At 47.0% G+C, this 24,212-nt stretch overlaps 1 protein-coding gene across 1 annotated transcript in view; it reads left to right on the forward strand.

Moving 5' to 3' along the window:
- Positions 1–24,212, forward strand: part of BMS1 (BMS1 ribosome biogenesis factor) — a 798,176-nt gene that overhangs the window by 430,175 nt on the left and 343,789 nt on the right. The window contains exon 14 of the mRNA XM_069611034.1: positions 5,701–5,777. Coding sequence (XP_069467135.1) covers positions 5,701–5,777 — 77 coding nt within the window. The remainder of the gene's footprint in view (positions 1–5,700; positions 5,778–24,212) is intronic.

Genomic DNA, 24,212 nt, shown 5'->3' on the forward strand with positions numbered 1-24,212 from the left:
AATGGACTCCAACTTAAAGACCATCAATGTTTGAAAGGACTCCCTATGGGTAGCACTGAATACTAAGACCAGGCTACTCTTGTTGTATTATTTTTATGTTTTAGGAGTAACAAATAATGAAAAAGTTTGTAATTAAACTATATCATTTAATAATTAAAAAAAATATATTAATTTAAATCAGTTTTAAAATAAGCATGTTTTAGTAGGGAGCAATATGCAACACTTTAATACACTTCAAAAATGCACTCCTTCAGTTCAGTTAAGTAGATACCCTTTTGGGATGGCCCACAGACACTTCCTAAACCCTCGGGTGACTCCAATTGCTAGGTCACTGGGGACATTTATATATCACTTTTCACACTTAAAAGGTAATACTGAAGTTGTGTGGAAAAGGTTAGGGAAGGAAACAATGGTTAACAAGTTTCTCAAACAGGTGAGCACTTTAGAATCCCCCAATGCTATATTGATTAACCCTTTCCCAGATATACAAGGAAAGGTATGTATGACTTTTTGAGGGACAGATCAACACTAAGTCATAGGGTAAGAAGAGTCCTCAGGGAGCCAGGACAGCCAATGTCAATTGAGCAAAGGGAACTGAGGCACTTCTTGAAGATAGTCAAAAGTCTTGCACAATGTTAAAGATAGTTTTGTTGTAAAAAAGAAATCACTGTTAGGCTTGTGAGAAGCAAAGATGCAAGCAACTCTGCAAAGGGCAGCAAATGCGCAAGCTACACATACAAGAGGTAAGTACCCCTAGTTACACAGTACCTCGAGTCTGAAGAAAAGGTTCCAGCTAGCTTCTGTTCCTGTTGAAGTCCTGCAGATTCTGTTGTTCCTGGGCCTCGGTCATGAGGACAAGAGGGATGACGTCTAGTGACTCCTGCACAACAGTTTGAAGGTCGGCGGCAGCAATGGGCACACTCCAGATCAGAGGCACTTTGCAGTTTCAGCTACTTGCAAACGGCACCACTGCGGTTCTTTGACACCTTGTGGACTTTTCCTTGCTTCTGTGGTCCAGTACTCTGTTGAGGTGGCTCAGGCTCTGTCAGCCCTGCTTCGAGGAGCTCAGGTCTGACTTAAATGGCACTCTGGAAGTACAGCCAGCAGAGAGAGGGGTTCCAATCGAGTTTGTCTTGGGGCTGATTGGTCCCACCAACCCAAGGGGAGAGGTCGTCCTTTCCGGGCTTCTCTAGTCGATGTCGAAATTGGAGCTTCAGCACTGCAGCAGGGCTTCACCGGGAAAACCAACGGTCCAGGAGCTGCAGCAAGCTTCTCATCCAGTTTCTTTTTTCGGTTCCTTCGTCCAGTGGTCGACTCTGCCTTCCTTGCAAAAGACCTTGCCTTTTATGCAATTCTCTCCCATTCATTCACAACCTATCTGTCACTCACACAGCAGGGTGGCTGTCCTCCAAGGGCAGCCAGCCGGCCAATCACCTTTGGTTGCATTCCTGTAACCAAGGAGACTTAAGCACAGGGAGTTTCGGGAACCTCCCTTGCTTCCTGCCGCTGCCAGACTGGAGCCAGTGTATCCCACCAAAGACAAAACGAACAAAGGGGCCAAACCTGGTTTGGCGCACAGAGTAACTCTCAAGAAGGACCTTTCCAACAAGAAATGGCAAAAAAAGAAGACGGGGGCCATCTTGACAAAATGGGCACCCATGGGTGCAATACTGCAGCTGCGAGTGCAGCCTGCGGTAAAAATGCATAATGGTAGGAAAAAGTAAACCACTGCCACCAGCCATTAAGTGTAGAAAGGGTAACATATAAATGTTACATGAGAAGGTAGACAAAGGGGATACTAAGTAACCCCTCCAGCACTCTATGTAAGATAGTGTGTGCTGGGTCTACAAAGAGAAAAAGTTAAGTAGTCAGTTTCACTTTACTACTCTTGGAAACAGTAGTTTATCCAAGCGAAGGTATTTTAACATGTGAGAAATCCAACGGACTTCTCTGTGACACTGCACTGAGGGTGAGGGTGCTGTGTGTCACAATGTAAAAAGATGATGCCTATGGAGTTTGTCAGACTCCAAAACCAAAAGAGAAACAGGGTGCAAATCAAAGAAAAATACATGAGTGGGGAAAAAGGTCTCGCTCCCTCCAGCTCACTCCCTCCAGGATAAACATTAAAAGTCCTAAAGTCCACCAAAAGAGCTGGGGGTCTCTAAGGTAGAAGGGAATTGGCACATTTCTGAGAATTCTCCCCAACATCCGGGTTCCACATATCCCTGCTCCCTTTATTCCACTCTTTACTTATGTTCATGCTATACTGTCCTCTGTGACTCGGCCATAAATTGCCTTTCGATTTAAGATTTTATTTACAAATAACAATTGTATAGCACTTTCTCAGTAATGGTTCAGAGTGTACTCTAATAAGCTGTACAATAATGGGCGGAACAAACTGTGCAATCACCCAATTATCCTGGCTACCTAATTCGGGCAGTATTACGGTTTAAATATCCGTCAATGTTATATCTCATAGTTGTGGAACAGCGTGTAACAATTTTAATAGCCAATTTTGATTTAGATGGGGGCTCTCCTCCGATGTGATGATCTCAATGATCTTTGTTTTACCCAGTTTGAAACCATTAGCTTCGCCTATCTCATTTCCAGGCAAATCTAATTCATTACCTTCGTTATTCATATTGCACACAGCCAATCTTTCTATTTCATCATAATAAATCACGTTTCCCTCTAAGACAGTGATTCTATAATCTTGTTTGTAGATGTATTAACATAGCTCACTTGTCTACCCGATATTGCTTCTTTAGCTAGGCTATCTACTGTATAAATCTCTGGTATTGTAACATTCCTGTTGTCATCCTTCTCTGTGCCCTCCAACCATTTATCCATAGGTCCCACATTTATTTCCATCGCCTGCCTTTTTTTACATTATTAGATCCAGCCCTTAATTGAAACGTATTGCCATCAGTTACACATATGACATCCTTTTTTGTATATCAGCCAATGAAGCACTATTCTTTTGAGGTTGGTTCAAATCGGCAAAGTAACCCTGTTATGTGCTTTTCTCCTTGCCCATTTCTTATTGCGTTTCCGTCGAGGGCACTTTCTGCTCCCATGCGAAGAGCCTTCCTCACCTGCCTTTTAACTCCCTTCCAGAGAGCCTTCCTCACGTACAAGTGTGTTCGGGTGCTCTGAGATACCACCAGATATTTGTTACTCTCTTACAACATACACTCCCCTTAATTCATCCTCTTCAATCGCTGTACTGAGATCATTCAGAGCATATAGACTTGCGTTAACTTCATTGTTCACCAATTGTTCTCACCACATTATGCAGAACAACATCAACAATTTTAGCTACTACCATATGTAGTTCCTGACGTTCCTTCATAATGGGGAAGCATAGTCCAAGGGAGGAGCATAGGCCAAATACTGCATCCAATGTCACTGCAATGGCCACCAGTTTGTTCGCTGTGTTCATTGTCCCTTCCTGTATGTTTTCCGAAACCTCCCACAGGCTATTCTCATCACTCAGATCTGAAGAGTCTTGTACCAAATTTTACAAATCTGGTATGCCTGATAGATTTAATCCAATAACATTGTCCCTATTCTCCAACACCGCCATGCCTAAATCATTCGCAGGTGCTGATGGGATCCCTAGAAATTGTAGTCTAAATTCTTTACACAAGTTGAGTAGTGATTTGTTATCCACCATGGAACTGTTGATTAAGGTATTGCCCCTCCCTCCTGAAAAACCTCAATAACTTCTTGAGTTTCTTTTTCCTGGAGTGCAGTCAAACCAGAGATTTTTGTATGTTCCATTGTAGGTTAAGCTTTTCCTTCCTTACAAGAGCCCACAATGTTTGATCTGCCTTTGTACACATCGATAAAGAGGGAGAGCTAGTCAGGGTTGCACTGCGGTTACACTTCTTTCGTTTTATATTTTGGGAGCGAAGTTTGGGACCCATTTTTAATGACTAGAAATGGACAACTGAGGCGAGGCCAATCCTTCCTAGATGCCACTAGTAATGAGTTGCAGCGGTAATTCCAAACGAAAAGGATCTTGCAATAGGTAACTCGCCCACACCTTGATCCTTGATCCAAACTGCCTGTCTCTAAGCCTTCACTTCCCCTTATTTCCTGGTATTTTGGGTAATGAGCCAAGCAGAGCCAGCCCAAGCTGAGCAACGAGCTCCCAGACTGGGCTGGTGGATGACATTAATGTTCTGTATAGGAGTCTGGTGGAGTCCAAGGAAGATTATCCTGGGGTAGATGCTAAAGCACTGCCAGTATTGGCATACACAGAAAATTTGGTTTTAATAGCCCGTACCCCGAAAGCCCTCCAGCAGCTAATAGATGTTTATACTCATTTTATGTTCGATCTGAAGTAACAGTTACACCAGCAAGTCAGCACTGATGGCATGCACCCAAAGGAGGGGTAAAAAGATCAAAACGCACAACATGTTAAGAAATGGTGCCATTATCCCACAGGTGTCTAAATTTGATTACTTGGGAATATGTTTTACTGAAAATTGTCGGGGGCTGTCTCATGTGCAGAAACAGAGCATGAAACGGACAGATATTGGGGGAAAGGGTATTTCACGCTTTAGGAACATGTGTTGGGGGCCAACCACTTAACCTCATTATGGCAGGTGTATAGAGTACAAGCCGAAGCTGCAACTAATTATGGGGCAGCATTGTGGGGAAATAAAAAAGTAACGTGCATTGAGGTAATTGAGAACATTTTTTGTATTGCTGCATTGTCTTTGTTGTGGTTTATGGATTTTATCCGAATAAACTTTCTTTTGATTAACTTGTTTCATTAACTTAAGTAATTGAATTTCATATTAGAACCTATAGTGACTGTATATATGTTTGAGTGTTGTGTGATATTGTCACCTGCATGTTTCATTTTCTAGTGAGTTTTGGGCCTAGAATAAATCAAGTATTTTTGTACTGACATGTCTATTTTATGTTTCACTGGGTCGACTCATTGTGGAACCCTGGCCCCACTCAACTCTCCTGTGAATAGCCTTGACCACTCTCCATTGCTACCTTGATTGTGTTTTGGCTAACCTCCGAGTTCCACTGTTCATTATAACCAGTGTGGCCTCCTAAAATCTGTCTACCAGACCAGATTCTAGAATTCCATCTAAACAATACCCATGATTTACGCACCTTGATTAGTGTAACCAAGAAAGCCTTCGGCAGGAGAAGATAGTTGAATTGTAGCAGGTTTCTTATGAAGCTGGTCTGGATGAGGACAATTTGGAAAACCTGAAAACCCAGTTTGTGAATAATGATCTGAACAAGGTGATTAATCTCTAATCACTGCGGCTATCTCCTCGATTAAAAGGAATTGGTGCCATAGGGAAGCTGAAATCTGCCATGTGTGAGATGGTAATATACCCAACAATTGGAAGCGTTCTGGATGCAGGTGGCATGTCAAAATATTCTTAATGTTAACCCAAGGATGAGGATCAGGGCCCTGTGACTGATGTTAAAGATGTACTAAAGGTACCAATACTTAAGGCCTACAAGATCGGCCCATTTTCAGACCGTGTATGTTCTTTATGCAGACTGTCTGGTGCACTTCAGAGGTCTATCCTGTCTCCACAGGCTTTCAAGAAGTTGTTATACTGCTTGCAAGCTTGCAATAATAGAAGAAATGTGCCCTTAATCATTCCCACTGATACATTAATATTATTAATTTCAAAACTGCTTTCTTCCTTCTTGTAGAAGAATTGTTTGGTGACTTTGAGGACCTTGAGACTGGAGATGTTCATAAAGGGAAAGCTCAAGTTCCTGAAGATGAGGTAGGTGCTAACACTGTCCTGGACACACAGGAGCGTGTTTTACTGAGAGCATGTGCATGATTTGAAGTGTGCAGCTCAGGAGGAGGAGATTGGTTATATTCTCTTGTATACATAGTTGTATACAAATAATAGTTGGCAGCTCTGTAAAATGAGTACTTTTTTTTATAGCCTCCAGTGTGCAGTGATGTGTGTAGCTCTGGAAGAGTAGGTAGACTCGAATATCCCTATTCAATACACTTACAATAGTGGTACTATTTCTCACCTTGGAAGAAGGTTGGTGGGTCGGTACAATTGGTCCCAGTGGATAACTCGAGAGTTTTTGCTAAACGTGTATACTGAAAACTGTACACGCCTTCTAGAATTATACAATCGGTAATTGTAGAATAAGTCATTTGAGCCAAATTGCACATGCCACAGAGCCACCCAGTAGCCACCACTTGAAGTTCAGCTCCAGTTGTGCGTGTGCAAATTAGCCCAACGTTTCAGGTGTAAGGGTTTATTTCAAGCCTTTTTAAACCCACGTTGCTAGTGTTTTCTACACATGCCCAATGCTCCAGCCACAAAGCTGCCAGACTATACTGTAATAAAGGTCCCTAATAAGTGTTAAACCAGTATACAGTTGTTTGCAGCCACAATATCTCTCTTGGGTGAAGGAACTATGTATATAATAGCACTGACCTATAAAACCAACACACCGGTCAAGTGGCACAGCGAGTAGAGTGCTCGCTTTGGCATCCGTTCAGAGCTTGCTAACGCAGGTTCGCATCCCGGCGGGGCCAAACTCAGCCTTTCATCCTTCCGAGGTCGATAAATGAGCACCACACTCCGTGGGTAATAATAAGCAGCGCTCGGATACCTGAGGGTTCGTAGTGCTATATAAATGCCAAATTATTATTTTTCTGGAGCTAAAGGCTAGGGTTTGGCCTACTTTTGCACAACCACAATGCTTTGCTCATGGTGCTCTGTAGTGGAGGTTAAATTCAAGTGATGGCTACTGGGCGGTGCTTTGGCATGTGAGACTTTGCTCAAATGGCTTATTCTGTTTTCATATTTCAGCTGGAATGTTTATTCAAGGCTTTTAAAAACACCATAACTTGGTGATGTTTGCTACAATAAATAACTAGAAGTTCAAATAACGACTTCAGAGTAGAACAAGTCAGAGTAAAAACATTTGTAGGTATGAAAACAGATAAGGCCCTTAGTATACACCCTTTCCACTCCTAAAGTTAAATGTAAAACTCATACCTGGTGGCAAGCCAAATACATTATGAAGGGGTGAGTGGAAACGATATCCTTTGATATCAGTCAAATGCGTTGCGTAGTTGTTGGGGAGGTTTTTCCACTTCCTTTTGGTGAGACTTCTGAAACCATCTATCAGGGTAAGACAAGGTAACCACAAAAAAGGTCCAATCTCTAGGTATTTGGAGACGCAGCAGCACAGTCTTCACTTCAATCAGGGGAGGCCAGAGGGTTGGTGGATAGCTGCAGTTAGTCTCAAGAGACAGCCTAAAAGAAAACACTGCACAGGTATACTGAAAAAGTGTACACTTTATTACATAGTTACTTAAAGTTCAAATGAGAACCATTCTTTGAATGTATTGTGTCCTCCAACGTATTCCACATCTTTGACATGTAATGTCCACAGCTGTGCTACTTCGGAAATTTTTCGGTCGATGGCGATTGAAGGCCTCCGTTGAGGGTGACGTCACCTGATGTTACAAATAGGATGCACGGCGCCCGTAGCCTCAGTTCCATTTCTTCCGCAAACGTGTTTGCTTCGAGAACTCGCCACCTCGTGTATTCTTCGAGAATGTCTTCTTCGTCTACCCCTCTGACTCTGTGGTCTGGCTTTAAGACTTGCCGGGACTGTAAGTCTAAGATGTCGATTACAGACCCGCACCGCATTTGTTTGTGGTGTCTGGGTGAGAGTCATGACACCGACGACTGTTCGAAATGCCAGTCGCTGACTGCTAAGGCCTTGCGGGAGCATAAGGGGAAGTTACAGGTAGGTCGGGGTACTGAACCCACTAAGTCCCAAAAAGCTGCAAAAGGTATGTCCACCGACGATTCGAGGGGTGACTCTCCTCGTCGGAAGGAGTCCTGGGGATCTCGATCCCAGAGTGGGTCCGGCCACTCGTCGTCCTCGTCTAGGCACTCCCGGAAGCAGCGTCACTGGTCGCCTCCCCCGTCCTCGTCGGATGATGGCGCTTCAAGGAAAGTGGCTTGTCCCACTAAATCCTCGACTCCTGAGGAATGAGAGGCCTTCCGGGAGCAGATGCTGGCGATTTTTGAACCCCAGGGCACAGTTCCGTCCGCACCTGCGTAAGAAAAGCCGGCAGGGAGCGGTCTCGGTCGGATGCTTGCGCGCCTTCGGCCCCGGGTGCTTGGCGCGATATTCTTCAAGAACCGTCGAGGTCCCATTTGGACAAGGTTCAGGTTGATTGCCAGAGACGTGCCAAGTCCAGGTCTCGGTCTTCGTCCCCGGGGAAACTGCAGAAATCTGGTAAGGGCTCGAGGTTGGCGTCGACTCTGTCAGCGCTGTGTCCATCAGATATGGAGGTCGGTGCTTTGCCTTCGCTCCAGCCGTCGGCGCTATTGTCAATGCCGTTGGTGCCCTCGACGTCTTTGGGGCCATTTGACTGAAATTTGCCAATCGAGGTCCCTGGTACTGTGGATCCTCCAAGGAAGGCTAAATCCAAGTCTGTGAAGCCTGTTCAGATTTCCAGACCCACTTCTGTCCCTAGGCAGGAGTTCTTTCTTCCTCTGGATGATATCTTTCAGGATGAGAGGTCAGATTTGGAGTTTGACCCTGTTGAGCCTGATGTGGCTCCTGCCTGGGGACAGTCAGTTGGAAGAGTTAGGTCAATCACTACATGATGCCAGTGGCTTGGACACATCTCCTGAGATGGAGTTTGATAGGCCTGAGCACGGGGCTCATGCTGAGTCCTCTTATAGGAGACTGATGGCTAGGGTTACTGAGTATCTTGCTTGGTCTAGTCCTCCGGATGCATTTGTTCAGGATGACTTGACTGATATTTTGGATCAAGGTCCGTCCACTGACCCTGTGTTACCTTTTCATTTGACTTTGCAAAAAAGGGTGGTGGCTGCTTGGCAGACCTCCGGAGTCTCTTCCAGCGGTTAACAAGTCGGTAACTAAAAAATACTGCCCTTCTAGTAGTGACCCCAGCTACCTATTCTCTCACCCCACTCCCGAGAGTTTGGTGGTTCAGGCGGCTACGGCCACCTCGAGGCAGGCGGCGTACCCTACCATCCCTCCTGATAGGGACGACAAGCGCTTCGATGGTTGGGCACGTAGGTGTTTTCTGCAGGGAGTATGGCGCTGAAGTCTGCCAACGCCACCTGTGCCATGGCAAGATTTTCACACACTATGTGGAATTGCGTCTCTAGCGGCTGTGCAGATTCCTGAGGGGGAAGAAAGGGATGGGTTCCTTGCTCTCGTGCAGGATGGCATGGATGCCATGTGTGAATCCCTTCAGTCTGGGTTGGACACGGCCGACAGTGTTAACCGGCCCATGGCTGCGAGTACCGTTATTCGCATGTTTTCATGGTTGTGGAAGTTCGGGGTTTTACTCCGGAAGTACAGCCTCGTCTTCTGAACATGCCCTTTGATGGTTCTCATTTGTTTGGCAGCAAGGCTGACGAGAGCCTTGAAAGGTTGCAGACCTCCAAAGCTGCTGCTAAATCTTTGAGTGCAGCAGTGCGTCAACCTCCGCCTTTTCGTCCTAGGGGACAACAATGGAGGGGCGGTTCCTTTTGTTACTACTCCTCTTTTGGTAGGACGCGAGGAGCCGCCAATCAAAGGGGTCAAAGAAAAAGTACCCGTGGTGGTCGGGGAAATAAAGGTGCCAAAGCCGCTCAAGCAGCAGCCTCTTTGCCTTCAGGCGCTGCAACAGCTGCTCCAAAACAGTTATGAGGCCATGTTCCATTGTTCGCCGGTTGGGGGCAGACTGTCTCTGCATCTCGAAGAAGGGCAAGCTATTACTTCGGATGCGTGGGTTCTGGAGACAATAGCCCACGGCTACTACCTTCCCTTCATAAAGCGACTTCACGACCATCCACCGGGGAGTCTCTCTTTGAAGCTTCCGGATCTGCTCCTTGTGCAGGAAATCTTGACCCTGCTGGACAAAAGCTCTATAGAACTAGTGCCTGTAGCGGAGAGGAACAAGCGATGGTATTCCCCATATATTTTTTATTCCAAAGAAAGACGGGGGACTGAGACCCATCTTGGACTTGCGTTGGTTGAACATGTTCCTCAGGAAGGACATGTTCAAGATGGTCACTCTTTCTCGGGTCCTTCAGGCCCTTCGACTTCACGATTGGTTGGTGTCTCTGGACCTACAGGATGCTTACGTGAATGTGCCGATTCATCCAAAGCACATAAAGTACGTGAGGATTGCGGCTGGCATCTCGCACTTTCAGTTTGGGGTCCTGCCATTTGGATTGACCTCCGCCCCGAGAGTCTTCACCAAGCTAATGGTGGTGGTGGCAGCGTATCTCGGGCGAGGGAGAATTCACGTCTACCCCTACCTGGACGACTGGCTGATCCGAACACGTTCTACCGAGTAAGCTCTGGATCATCTGTCTCACCTGCCGCCCCCTCCACAAGCTGGGCTTCTCCCTCAGTTTCAAGAAGTCGCACCCAACACCGTCTCAACAGCTCCGGTACATCGGGGCTGTGTTGGACACGTCCTTGGGAAAGTGTTTGCCTCCGAAGGTGAGGGCTCATCACATTGTATAGATGGTGGACACATTTCAACATGCCTAGAGTCTTCCGGCTTTCGTATTCTTAAGGTTGCTTGGCCTCATGCCATCCTGCATTTTTCTGGTGCCAGAGGCCAGACTGCGGATGAGATCCCTGCAATGGGTCCTCAAGATGCAGTGGCCCCAATTCTCAGCAGGATGTCGGATCCTTTTGAGGTTCCACTCTCGGTCTTGCAGGATGTTCTGTGGTGGGCCAGCGAAGGGAATCTGATGAAGGGGCAGCCTTTTTGGCAACCTTGGCCAGAGGTGACGGTGGTGACGGACGCTTCCCTCACATCTGATCTGACCGATCTGACCGCCAGCGGTCATTGGTCTCTGTCTGAGTCCAAACTCCACATCACCCTGTTGGAGCTGAGAGCCATCAAGCTGGCTCTGAAGGCTTTTCTGCCATCTGTGCGGGGGAAGAGTGTCCTGATCATGACGGACAACACAGTGGCCATTCATTACCTCAACAAAAAAGGGGGCGGGGGGGGGTCATTCCCATTGTGCAGAGAGGCAATGCAGCTCTGGTTCTGGGCAATCCAGCAAGGAATTTCCCTCTCGCCAGCTCATCTGGCTGGAGAAGAGAATGCAGTGGCAGACGCTCTGATCAGGCAGATCTCTCACGAGTGGGAGTTGGCTTAGGAAGTACTTCTGGAGTTCTTCACCATTTGGGAAACCCTGCAAGTGGATCTGTTCGCAACAAGTGCCAACCGGAAGTGCGAGAGATTCTGCTCAAGGGAATTTCCTCTGAGAGGAGCTATAGGAGACGCGTTCGTCGTGGATTGGTCATTCCCACTTCTGTACGTGTTTCCTCCGGTCCCTGTCATTCCTCAAGTGCTAAGGAGGTTGCGGAGGTTCGGATCCCACATGATCCTCATTGCTCCGGATTGGGCGAGGATACCCGGACCTTCTCGAGATGTCCCTCTCTCTTTCTCTTTGTCTTTCTCTTTCTCAGATAGGGAGGGGGTCGGGTTCTCCAGCCAGAGGTCAAGACTCTCAACCTTCAAGCTTGGTTTCTGAAAGTTTGAGATATAAGGATTGGGTCCTCCCGGATGACGTGATGGAGGTGTTGCTTTCGGCCAGGCGGCCGGCAACCAAATGTCCCTGTACCGTTGGCATAGGCTTTGCGACTGGTGCAGAGGACACCATGTCGATCCTTTTCAGTATTCCATTCCCATGGTTTCTGTCTTTCTTGCTTTCTTTGGCCCACAGGGGTCTTCAAGTAGGTACCATTAAAGGTTACCTGGCGGCGCTGTCTATCTTCAAGCACTCGTCTGAAGAATGTTCTTTAAGATTCCTTTCATTTCCCAATTTCTTAAAGGGCTCACTGTGTTCCCACCGTCCCCGTTTCAGGTGCCGGTATGGGATCTGAATTTGGTCTTGAAATTCTTGATGGGTGCTCCGTTTGAACCTTTGCACTCTTGTCCATTGAGACTGTTGTCTTTCAAGACAGTCTTCTTGGTTGCTTTTACATCCACTCGCAGAGTGAGTGAATTGCAGGCACTTTCATATAAGCCACCCTTTATTGTGTTCCACAAGGATAGGGTTGTACTGAGGGTACGTCCATCCTTTCTACCTAAGGTAGTGTCTGAGTTTCATTTAAGCCAGAAAGTTGTACTTCCTGCTTTCTATGCTCCTCATCCTGGTAAGGAAGAGGAGCGACTCCATAGGTTGGACCCTATGAGAGCTCTGAGCTTTTATATTTCTAGGATGGCCGGGGTCAGAGTGGTTGATCAACTCTTTGTGGGGTACACTGGACACCGATTGGTCCAGGCTGTTACCAAACAGACCTTGTCCAGGTGGATTATCCTCACCATTACTGAATGTTAGATTGGCAGGCAAGGACCCTCTTGAGGGTTTGCGTGCTCACTCCACTAGGGGTGTGGCTACTTCCACAGCCCAGCAGTGGGGAGTTCATTTTGTGACGCAGCTACATGGGCTTCTTTCCACACCTTTGTCAAACATTACTCTGTGGATACGCTGCATGGTCAAGATATGGCCTTTGGTAAAGCGGTTCTTTTTTTGCCACCTGATTGGGTATTCTAAATTCTTCACCCTCTTCCATTTTCTGGTACTGCTTTGGGAGTCTGTCAAAGATGTATAATACTTTGGAGGACACAATCCATTCGAAGAACAAGTTACTTACCAACTGGAAACATTCTTTTGACTGGATGTTCTATTTCCAACCTATTTCACATCGCCCTCCCGGCCTGCCCCTCTGGAGAATTTCCTGTGCTATTGCAGCTTGCGTTCCCTCAAGGCTATGTGCAGTCAAGCAGGCATTGTGTACGAGCAGGTCACACGTTATGGAGGAAAAAACATAAACTGAGGCTACGGGTGCCGTGTGTCCTATTTATAACATCCGGTGACATAACCCTCGACGGAGGCCTGCGAGGGACATCGACCCGACTCATCAACGCAGGACACCCTCTGCCGAAAAATTTCCGAAGTAGCACAACTGTGGACATTACATGTCAAAGATGTGGAATACGTTGGAGGAACATCCAGTCGAAAGAACGTTACCAGTTGGTAAGTAATAAACACACTGTGTAGATGTAAAAAAAGACTAAGACCCTACAATACACCCTTCCCACTCATAGAGCTGAATGCAAGGCCCATACCTAGTGGCATCACCTATACAATATGATGCTAAGGGTGGGAAGAGAAGAGATTACTACAGACAAGTAAATACCCCCCACATATGCTGGAATCACCATGCCAGTACATGGGTTGTACAGTTGTTCCTCAAAATCCCGCCAACACATGCACAACTGAAAGGCAAAATATTAGATTCCTATAATGTAGTTCAATTCAAAGAGGGGGTAAAATGGTTAAAGCGCATTTAGAAACTGTCCATAGAGTGTGACCCAAAGGTATATTAAAATTAGATGGAATGTACTGGGACTATCTAGGTGTCATGATGCCTACCCCCGGGCATCCGGACCCAGCCCAGCAGCCTCGGGAGCAGGCATCCAGACATTTATTGAGACCCCAGCAGCCCCGGCTGGGGGCTATCTGGGTTCAGTCCTGGCGCCTTAGGCACCAGGCTCATAATAGACATCAGTCCTGGTGCCATAGGCGCGCCAGGCTCATAGACATTACTTACCTCCTGCAGACCATGCTGCAAATGAATCGAAGCCCACCTGAGGCCTGGATGGGACTATTTTTTTACAGGGACTTTTTTTTTTACAGGGACTTTTTTTTTTACTCGGGTGTGGTTCTGGGAACTTCTTACCTGGGACTACTTTGCAGGCTATTTAAACCACGCCCGAACAGCATGGGCTGCTTTGCGTTATTCTGCACTTCAGCAGCGTGACGCCCACGGTGCCTGTAGCAGCCAGTCCTCTGCCACGCCCGCCTCGAACCTGGACACCATCCTAGAAGAAAGAGAAATAAAAACAAGAACTTACCTTTTAATCTTCATCTGTTCCCGAATTCGCCGCACTTCAGAATTGGAAAAGACACGTTGGAAATGAAAGCATCGCATCGCTAGCAGGCGCGCCACGCCATACTTGCCAGTCTGCATCTCCCTGGTTCAGCGCTCCAACGATCATTTCATCACGGCATCCGTGGAACCTGGAAGGGACAAAGAGAACAAGGTGAGCCGTGTGCTAACGAAGACAATCAAAGCAACCATATATACTCACCAGAGTTACCGCTCCCCTAGGCATCTTTCATCGGCGTCCCACCTCTTTAACACCGCACCTGTGGGAGGAAAGAACACTTGTTAGACATTTGTTTCGCTTTTACCGGACAACGCTGGGTAATAGACTCTTACCCACGCGCAACCTGCAGCACTTCAGGTGAACTCTTCTTTGATTAAGCTGCAATACAAAAGGGATAAAAACGAGTGAATAACAGACAATTGAACTCTATAGACATTATACTTACGGCTCCTTGCCATTTACCACGGAGTCCAACACGTCTGGAACTCGCCCAAAATATTCAAACCAGTGAAGCAACTGGGATTCTACGCGCCCCTGCGCTCGGTGCAGGATGGAGAGCTCATCATTACAAACAATAAGGAAACTACTTTTACGAATCAAGCAGACAAAGCTAGGAAGGCCGGTCCAGTCAGCCGTCTCTGCACTACGAATAACGCTGGTGGAGACCTTAGCAGTCCAGTTCCGATCGACGCCCCTGTGGGAATCAGGTGAGCGTTACACTAAGTCCCAATTCACTCAGAGACACATTCAGAAACATAATGAAATCATTGCTAAAAAACATTCTATTCTACTTTATGGAAAAATGTTAATTGCATGATTTTATTATATTGAATTCCCTTTTGAATCACGGGTACCTTCTAAAGCCAGTTTTTGGCTGGGCACTACAGGGCTCCAAGGAGTCAAGAAATAAAATACACATTTTCCAACAGTTTGTAAGAGTTCAGAAATGTGTAAACTTGTATCTCGACTTGTCCATAGAAAACAATGGGACCAATCCTGTATGTTAGGCAGAACTCCATTTTGGGGTTCTGTAGTCTTTTTTTTTTTATGGGACTACAGCTCCTTTTTTCATTTTTTCCCCTTTGCTTTGTGGGTCTTCTAATTTATTTTAGTGGTCAGTGACTTTTGCTGATGTCTCCCTGCCACTACATACCTCTTTCACTCCTTAAGGGAAGAAGGCTCGCAGATGCAGGGGGTCTCTTACGCATCCCCCTTTGTGCCCTAGGGAAATTCTATCACTCTAAAATGGTTTTAAGGGGTAATCTCGTAGCAGCTAACATTTAGTTTTGGCTTCCCCAGGGGTGCAAGCATATTTTCCGCATTAGTAGCTCAATTATCTTTATCATAGCCATTGGGGAAATGGTGTTTTTTTGTTGTAGGGGCTTCCTTGATTCAGGTCAGCCCTGGGGCAGGTCTAAAATGGCTGTTCGGCAAAGTGGGAACTGTGTATATCCTGTGAGGTAGCTTCCATATTGATTTGAACTGGCCTAGCCTTGTTTCTGGCCTTGGTCAGACCATTACCATTCCTGCAGGGTTGGGCCTGGATATAGTTTTTGGAGCCACCCCGATTGGCTAGCCACCAAAACCTTTGTTTAAATCTCCTAATGGGACTGGTGTGCTGACAGACGCTAGCCCCTGTGAGTGAAGATACCTATTTGGGAAACTTTGCTCCTACAATCAGTTCTGTTGGATTTTTTGATAGTAAGCAGGTTTGCGTACCTGCTGGATGATTTTGACACTAAAAAACCATTGTAGCTGATTTTGAGGCCCTGTCAAGTCATACTGGTAAGACTGTTTTTTCTTGCATGTGCTTCAGTTTGCATTGTTGATGCCGTCTCCTTCCCTGGACGTCCTCATCATGCTGTTGGTCTTCCTTGTTTTCTTGGGCCAGGCTTGCCATCATGGGACTATTTTCCAGACTATTTTACCACCAAGGTCTCCCATGTTGGTGCTGTAAGCTTGCACTGGCTGGAATGATGTTGGGACCCCATCAACTCACCAAATCTGCTTTATTTGGCCATTCTGGTTTGCCACCACTTATGTCCTGCTGCCATTTTGTTAGTGTGCCTCCCGTATTTGCCTGCTGAGCCATCCGGGTCTGTAGTGCGCAGGTTCCTCAATCCTCCTCGAGTCATCTGTCATTGATTCCACTGAAGGATTATGGGATGGGTCATAATCCTTCAGTGGATTAGGACAATTGAAGGACAATTGTTCTTCTTTTGGGCCATCTGGTTTGTTGCTGGCTCCGGGTTCAAGTCCCTCTGTGACCAGATCCTCGTTAGGACAGTTTTTCTGAAGTCAAAGGGCTTAGTAAAACCAACTGAGACAGTACAAGACTCCACTCTTGGTATAAGTCTTGGTATAAGGCTGTACCACCTGAGTTCATGTTAGCATAGACAAAGTAGCCAGACTTTTCTTAAGAGGGAGAGAGGGCTGTAGAATCATTACAATGAAATTGCGGTACATATATGGTCCAAAGAAACATTGACACACTATGTATTGTAAAAATAAATGGTTTATTTAAATAAAAGCAGACCAAGGTAACTTTTGGGTAAATAAGTATATCACATTATATATGAACACGTTATAAAAACACAACACAATGCTTTAAAGAACACAGACCAAAGAAGAACACCTTATTCAGAACACCTAACATTAGTTCTAGCAAAGTCAAACCAGTAGTTACTTTAAGATTACGGTCAGTAATTGAAGTGTATTAGACCCGAGCAGTTGTACCTTGACGCACAGCAAGAAATCACATAGTACTTCAACTGGACAGTATTGTTGGGTAAAGATTTGGGTTAGTACCCTTTGGGTGCACGACAACAACCTCAGCCTCCTGGCAATAGGGACTCAACCTTTGGTATAAGTCTGAACTACACAGGCTGGTAGTGAGGTCTAGCTGCCAGGCTTATCTCAAGAGGCGTCAATGTGAGCTGTAGGGCAGTTCCACAGAGGTTCGCAGTGACAAGTATTCAAATAAACACTGATACTCAAGGTTTCTTGATAAAAAAAAAATATATATATATATGTATTATTCACCAGTCCTCTAAACCAGCCTTCTTCAGAAGGGAGCAATATAAAAGCAACACTCAGATACACTTCAGAAAGACACTCTTAGGTTTCTCAGAATCAGTAAAGACCCATTGGGGATGGCACACAGACAATTCCTACACCCTCAGTTGACTTAAGTAGCTAGGACACTGTGGACATTAATATATTACTGTTGCATTCAGACTAGGCTTTGAGAGTGTCAAAAGAAAGGGTTATTAGAACAAACAAGAGATCACAAATATTCTTTCAGCAGGCAAATACTTTTGGACCCCCCAATGCAATGCAGAGTAAGTTAACCCCTTCCTGGAAGGATAGGTGCAACACAATAACAGAGGAGAGAAGGGTCATTCAGGGAACCAGGTCAAGCCAATGTCAATGGGCCAAAGTCTATGTGGACTGAAGCACTTCTTGCAGGTGAGTACAAGTATTTGCACAATGTTTTTAGAAGTCTTTGGTGAAAAAGAAGAATCAAATGTAGGGCCACAAGCCGGGAGACTTGTGAAGTAGAAGAGCAATCAAATCTACAATGAGAGGTAAATTCTCTCAGACTTTACAGTACCTTTAGGTTGAAGAAAAAATGCAGCAGATGACTTCTGTTCCTCTGCATCTCTGCAGATCCTGTTGTTCCTGGGCCTCAGTCGTGGGGACAAGGAGGACTTCTGGGGACTCTTGCATCACAACGGGACGATCACCGACGGCAACCGGCAAACTTCAAACAAGTGGCACTTCGTTGTTTTAGCTTCTCGTGGCTACCGCAAATAGCAACACTGCGGTTCCTGGCTGTCGAGTTGGGCTTTCCTTGCTTCTGGGGTCCAGCACCCTGTTGAGGTGGCTCAGGCTCGGTCAGTCCTGCTTCTTGGGAGTTCGGAGGATCTTCCTGGAGCTCTTGCCCAACTTAAAAGCAACGCACACAATCTGGTGTTCCTCTCCTTGGATATTCGGTTCCAGCAGTGACTGCAATGGAAATTCAGCCAGCTCCGAGAGGATGTCCAGGTGGCTTAATTTGGAGTTGATTGGTACCACCAACTCAAGGGGAGAAGTCGTCGTTGCAGGGCTCCCGTCGATACAAATTCAGAGCTTCAGCACAGCAGCAGGGCTTCACCGGGCAAACCAATGGTCCAGGAGTTGCAGCAGGCGTCCTCTTCAAGTTCTTCTTCTGATTCCTTCGTCCAGACTCTGCCTTCCAAGCCAAAAAGCCTCGCCTTATATGTAGGTTTCTCCCATTCATTCCCGCCTAGCTGTCAGTCACCCAGCAGGGTGGCTGTCCTTGCCGGACAGGCAGCCGTCCAATCACCTAAGAGTGCATTCCTGTCTCCTCAAAGACTAAGCACAGGGAGTTTTGGGCACCTCCCTTACCTCCTGCCCCCACCAGACACACTGGAGCCAAAGGCGAGTTTCATTTGTGAAGCCCGCCAAAGACAAAGCAAACAAAGGGACCAAACCTTGTTTGGCGTGCACAGTAAATACCAAGAAGGACCCAGACAACAAGAAATCTCGAAAAAAGACAACCGGGCCATTTTGACAAAAACGGCACCGTTGGGTGCTTCACTGTGACTGCAAACGCAGCCTGCGGTAAAAACACAACACAGTAGTAAAAAGTAACCACTGCCACCAGCCATTAATTGTGTAAAGGGTAACATGAAAAATGTTTAATGAGCAGCTAGACAAATGGGCTACTAAGTAACCCCTCCAGCACCCCATTGTAAAATAGTTAAGTTACAATGCAAGTAAAGTCAATTTCACTTTACTTCTCTTGGAAACAGTAGTTAAGCCAAGAGTAAGTTATTTAAACCTTGGGAAATCTGAAAGACTTCCCTGTGCTACTGCACTGAAGGTGATGTGTGACACATTGCAAAAAGATGCCTATAGAGTTTCAGACTCCAGAAAACCAAAAGAAACAGAGTTTAAATCACAGAAAAATACATGAGAGAGTGGGGAAAAAGGTCTCTCTCCAGGTTCAAAATTAAAAAGTCCTAGAGTCCAGCAAAAGTGCTGGGGGTCTCTAAGGTAGAGAGGAATTGACACATTTCTGAGAATTCTTCCTAACAAGTATACTTTTCTGAACTAGTGAAACACAGATTCTAGGAACAGTATCATCCTTTAACTAAGTTTTGGATAACAGTTATACCAGGCTCGTAAGACCCCTTTTGTGTAATATTCAACTACAGTTAATTTCAGTTCAGACTAAGGGAAGCAATAACTTGTTAACTAATTTCTGGATGGCACACAGCAATGCAAGGTAAGTAAAACCTATATACTTTTGTAAGGAGCTATCAGCAACCTAAATGGTAAGTATGACCTAGGCAGACGTATTCTGGACCGGCTAACAGCAAGTCGGGGGAAGCAAGACCGAATTGGGGACACTCCTACAATTATCCTAACAGGAATAATAAAGTGAAACCAACATTACTTTTGGGAAGAGGGGAACTCAATTCACAGGTAAATTAACCTTCGAAGGGATTGTGTCCTCCGACGTATTCCTCATCTTAGATATCTCCTTCCAGCTCTGCTGGCCTCGGAAAATTTTTCTCTCTAGAGGGCGCTGCGCGTCGCCGTCCTTCGAGTCGATGTCCCTCGACAGCCGCCGTATCGACCCCGACGTCATCCTGGCTATAAAGGCCGCGCGCAGCGCCCGTTGCTCAGTTCCGTTTTTCCGCGCGTACTCAGTGCCTCGGAATACCGTTGCTCAGTTTTGTCAGGTTAAACCTATTTACCTCGAGTTATTCGATCCGTACTCGATGGCTTCTTCGTCGGAACCGACAACTCCTCGATCCGGCTTCAAAAAATACCGAGATTGTGGGAAAAAGATGTCGCTGACTGACCCTCACAGAGTTTGTCTGTGGTGTTTGGGAGCTGAACACCATTGTTCGGAGTGCGAGGACTGTATGTCCATGACAGGTAAGGCCCTGAAGGAGCATAGGGGGAAGCTGGAGAAAGGTAAGACTTTTAAAGCTTCTTCTTCGTTGACGAAGTCGAGACATTCGTCTCCTCGTCACCATTCGCGCTCCAGATCTCGGAGTGGGTCTCATCACTCCTCGAGATCGAAGCACTCGAAGAGGAGACGTCTAAGATCCCCTTCTCCGTCTTCCTCTGTTTCGCCAAAGAGAATCCCATGCCCCACGAAACATAGTTCCCGGGCTGAATGGGAGGAATTCTGCAAAAATATGAGCGTCTTCGAGAAAGCGGCCTCGACCCCCTCGAAGACTGCCGAGAGCGATGCTCTGGTCGAAAGACCCGAAGGTCAAAAACGCCGCGAGTCGCAGTACCCGGCGAAGGAAACCTCTCGAGCGCGTCACGAACCCTCGAGCAGGACTATGACCTCCAAACCTTCCTCGAAGGTTCCGTCGACGCCGTTGTCGAAGGGTCCTTCGACACACGAGTCTGTCGACTCGACGCCAGCTTCGACACCGGTGTCAACGCCAAGAAAAGTCACGGTTACGACACACCCATTGTCTATCCCCAGGTCCTCGACGTCGATGGCTTCGAGATTGTCGAGTAGAATCCCAATTCTGTCGAGGTCTTCGAGGCCTCCGCCTTTGTTTTCGACGCCACGCTCGAAGCCTTCGGCGTCGACGGCATCGACGTTCTCGAGGCCGATTATGACAAGTTCGCCACCCTCGGCCTTGGAAATGGGGTTTACACCCTTTGAGTTCAGAACAATTGAGAACTATGTCCTCAATATTGGAAGAGGGTGAATTGTCTGAACAGGAAGACACAGTTGAGTTGCAGGGACCTGTAACCCCAATTAGAGAGGAATTTTCCTCTGAAGAACGCAGGTTAAAGGAGCTTCATGATTCCTTACATGAGGCAAGTGGGTTAGACACATCCCCTGAGGTGGAGTTTGCTAGGCCAGACCCAGGGGAACATGCTGAAACCCCCTATAGAGCCTTAATGGCCAGGATCACAGAGTTTATGGGGTGGTCTGCACCTTCACAATCTTTCCAACAAGATGACCTCACGGATATTCTTGACAAAGGCCCACAGGAGGATCCTGTGGTGCCTTTTCATAAAGCTCTTCAGAGGAAGATCATGACAAACTGGGAAACCCCAGATGTCATACCAGCAGTAAATAAAAAACTGTCTACAAAGTACAGGGTATCCTCTACAGACCCGGAGTTTTTGTCTAAACACCCAACCCCAGAAAGTCTGGTGGTACAGGCAGCATCCTCTACCGATGTCAAGACGGCTTATCCTACCGTCCCACAGGACAGGGACGATAAAAAATATGATGCTATGGCAAAGAAAGTCTTTTCAGCATGTAGCATGGCGTTAAAATCTGTTAATGCTACTTGCACCCTTGCTAGATTCAGCCATACACTTTGGGAGTGTGCTTCTACAGCGGCTGACTGCATCCCGGAGGGAGAAGAAAGGGATGCGTTCCTGAATATTATACAGGACGGTAAAGACGCTATGTGCGAATCCCTCCAGACGGGCATTGATTCAGCTGACAGTATCAGCAGAGCAATGGCGGCAAGTACAACAACCAGGAGATTCGCTTGGTTGAGAAGGTCTGGTTTTGCCCCAGATGTGCAAGCCAGGCTCTTGAACATGCCATTCGATGGCTCTTCTTTGTTCGGGAAAAAGGCGGATGACAGTTTAGAGAAACTGCAAACTTCAAAAGCAGCAGCAAAATCCCTAGGAGCTGCAATCCGTCAGACACCTTTTCATCCCACAGGAACCTCTGCGAGGGGCAAGTCCTTTCGCTTCTACTCCGCATTCGGAAGAGGTAGAGGACGACCGGCTCAAAGGGGACAAAGAAGAACTACCCTAGGTGGACGAGGTAGATATTCAAAAGCCGCAGCAACAGCAGGTGCCTCTTTACCATCGGCATCTGCATCAGCCGCCCCAAAACCACTCTGAGGACTTCCCTCACAGGACACCTGTAGGAGGCAGGTTGACTCAACATCTGGCGGTATGGCAGGCTATCACGTCAGATGCTTGGGCATTGGCAACAGTTGCCCAAGGTCACTGCCTACCTTTCCTACGTATACCTCAGAGTCATCCACCGGGGACCAGCTCTCAGAAAGCTCCAGATCCGCTCCTCTTGCAGGACATTTTAGACCTGCTAGAGAAAGGTGCCATAGAACCGGTACCTGTAGCGGAGAGGAACAAGGGCTGGTACTCCCCTTACTTTCTCATTCCGAAGAAAGACGGAGGACTGAGACCCATCTTGGACCTGCGAGAATTGAACACATTCCTCAGGAAAGACAAATTCAAGATGGTCATTCTTTCTCAGATCCTCCAGGCCCTTCAGTTCCAGGACTGGTTGGTATCTCTGGACCTTCAGGACGCTTATTTCCATGTGCCTATCCATCTCAAACACAGGAAATACCTGAGGTTCGCAATTGGCAACTCTCACTATCAATTTCGAGTGCTGCCATTTGGGCTGACCTCCGCCCCGAGGGTCTTCACCAAGTTAATGTCGGTAGTGGCGGCAAGTCTGAGGGAAGGGATTCACGTCTACCCGTACCTGGACGATTGGTTGATCAGGGCTGTTTGTTCGGAACAAGCTCAGATCCAGCTAAATCACGTGTGCCACTCCCTTCACAGACTGGGCTTCTCCCTCAATTTAAAGAAGTCGCAAATGATACCATCGCAGAGACTCCAGTTCATAGGAGCGATCCTGGACACTTCCCTGGGAAAAGCCTCGCCACCAGAGGTGAGGGCTCAAGATATTCTACAGATGGTTACCAAGTTCCAACATGCCCAACGTCTCCCAGCCTTCGACTTTTTGAGTTTGCGAGGCCTCATGGCATCCTGCATTTTCCTGATGCCAGACGCTCGCCTGAGAATGAGACCCCTCCAGTGGGCACTGAGGACTCAGTGGTCACAATTCTCAGGGAGAATGACAGATCTTCTTCAGGTTCCCGACAGAGTAACTCGAGACCTTCAGTGGTGGGCCTGTCAGGAGAACATTCTGAAAAGAGAACAGTTTTGGCAACCCTGGCCGGAGATAACAGTAGTCACGGATGCCTCACTCACGGGGTGGGGAGCCCACGCCAACGACTTGACCATCAGCGGTTGTTGGTCTCCATCGGAGTCCAGACTACATATTAACCTGTTAGAGCTGAGAGCCATCAGACTTGCGCTGAAGGCGTTCCTGCCAACTGTACAAGGGAAGAACGTCCTGATAATGACGGACAACACGGTGGCCATGCATTACCTCAACAAAAGAGGAGGCCTAGGATCACTACCCCTGTGCAGAGAGGCGATGCAGCTCTGGTTTTGGGCAATCCAAGAAGGAATCTCTCTATCGGCAGTTCACCTAGCCGGAGAGAAGAACTTGACAGCGGACGCTCTGAGCAGGCAGAACACAGTCTCCCACGAGTGGGAGCTAGCTCAGGAAGTCCTTCAAGAGATCTTCGCCCTTTAGGGAACCCCTCAGGTAGATCTGTTCGCCACCAGCCTCAACAGGAAATGCGACCTGTTCTGCTCAAGGGAATTTCCCCCGAGAGGAGCTCTGGGAGACGCGTTCATAGTGGACTGGGAGTTTTCGCTTCTGTACGCGTTCCCACCAGTCCCTGTCATTCCTCAAATGATCAGGAGGTTGAGAAGATTCCGGAGAACCATGATACTAATTGCCCCGGATTGGGCCAGGAGAACGTGGTACCCGGACCTTCTAGACTTGTCCATCTGCCCTCCAATTCGACTTCCACTCAGAGAGAACCTACTCTCACAGAAGGGAGGTCCGGTTCTCCTTCCAGACATCAAAACCCTCAACCTTCACGCTTGGCTTCTGAAAGGCTGAGGTACAAGGATTGGGACCTCCCTGATGATGTTATGGAAGTGTTGCTTTCGGCAAGGAGGCCAGCAACAAAGTCTTTATACCGCTGCCGTTGGAACAGATTTTGCAGCTGGTGTAGAGAACAGAATATCGACCCTTTTTCATGTGGTACACCAATGGTTTTGTCCTTCCTACTATATTTGGCAAATTCAGGCCTTCAAGTTGGCACCATTAAAGGCTATCTCGCAGCGCTATCCATCTTTAAGCGCACTGCGGAAGAACCATCCTATTTCAAGTTACCCTTGGTAATACAATTTCTTAAGGGGTTAACCAATGTTTATCCCCCAAGACCATTCCAAGTTCCCCTATGGGATTTAAACTTAGTCCTAACTTTCCTGATGGGCACACCTTTCGAACCACTCCATTCTTGTTCGTTAAGATTCCTTA

This window comes from Ambystoma mexicanum, chromosome 8, assembly GCF_040938575.1.
Source record: "Ambystoma mexicanum isolate Mex_15411 chromosome 8, UKY_AmexF1_1, whole genome shotgun sequence".
Classification (NCBI taxonomy): Eukaryota; Metazoa; Chordata; class Amphibia; order Caudata; family Ambystomatidae; genus Ambystoma; species Ambystoma mexicanum.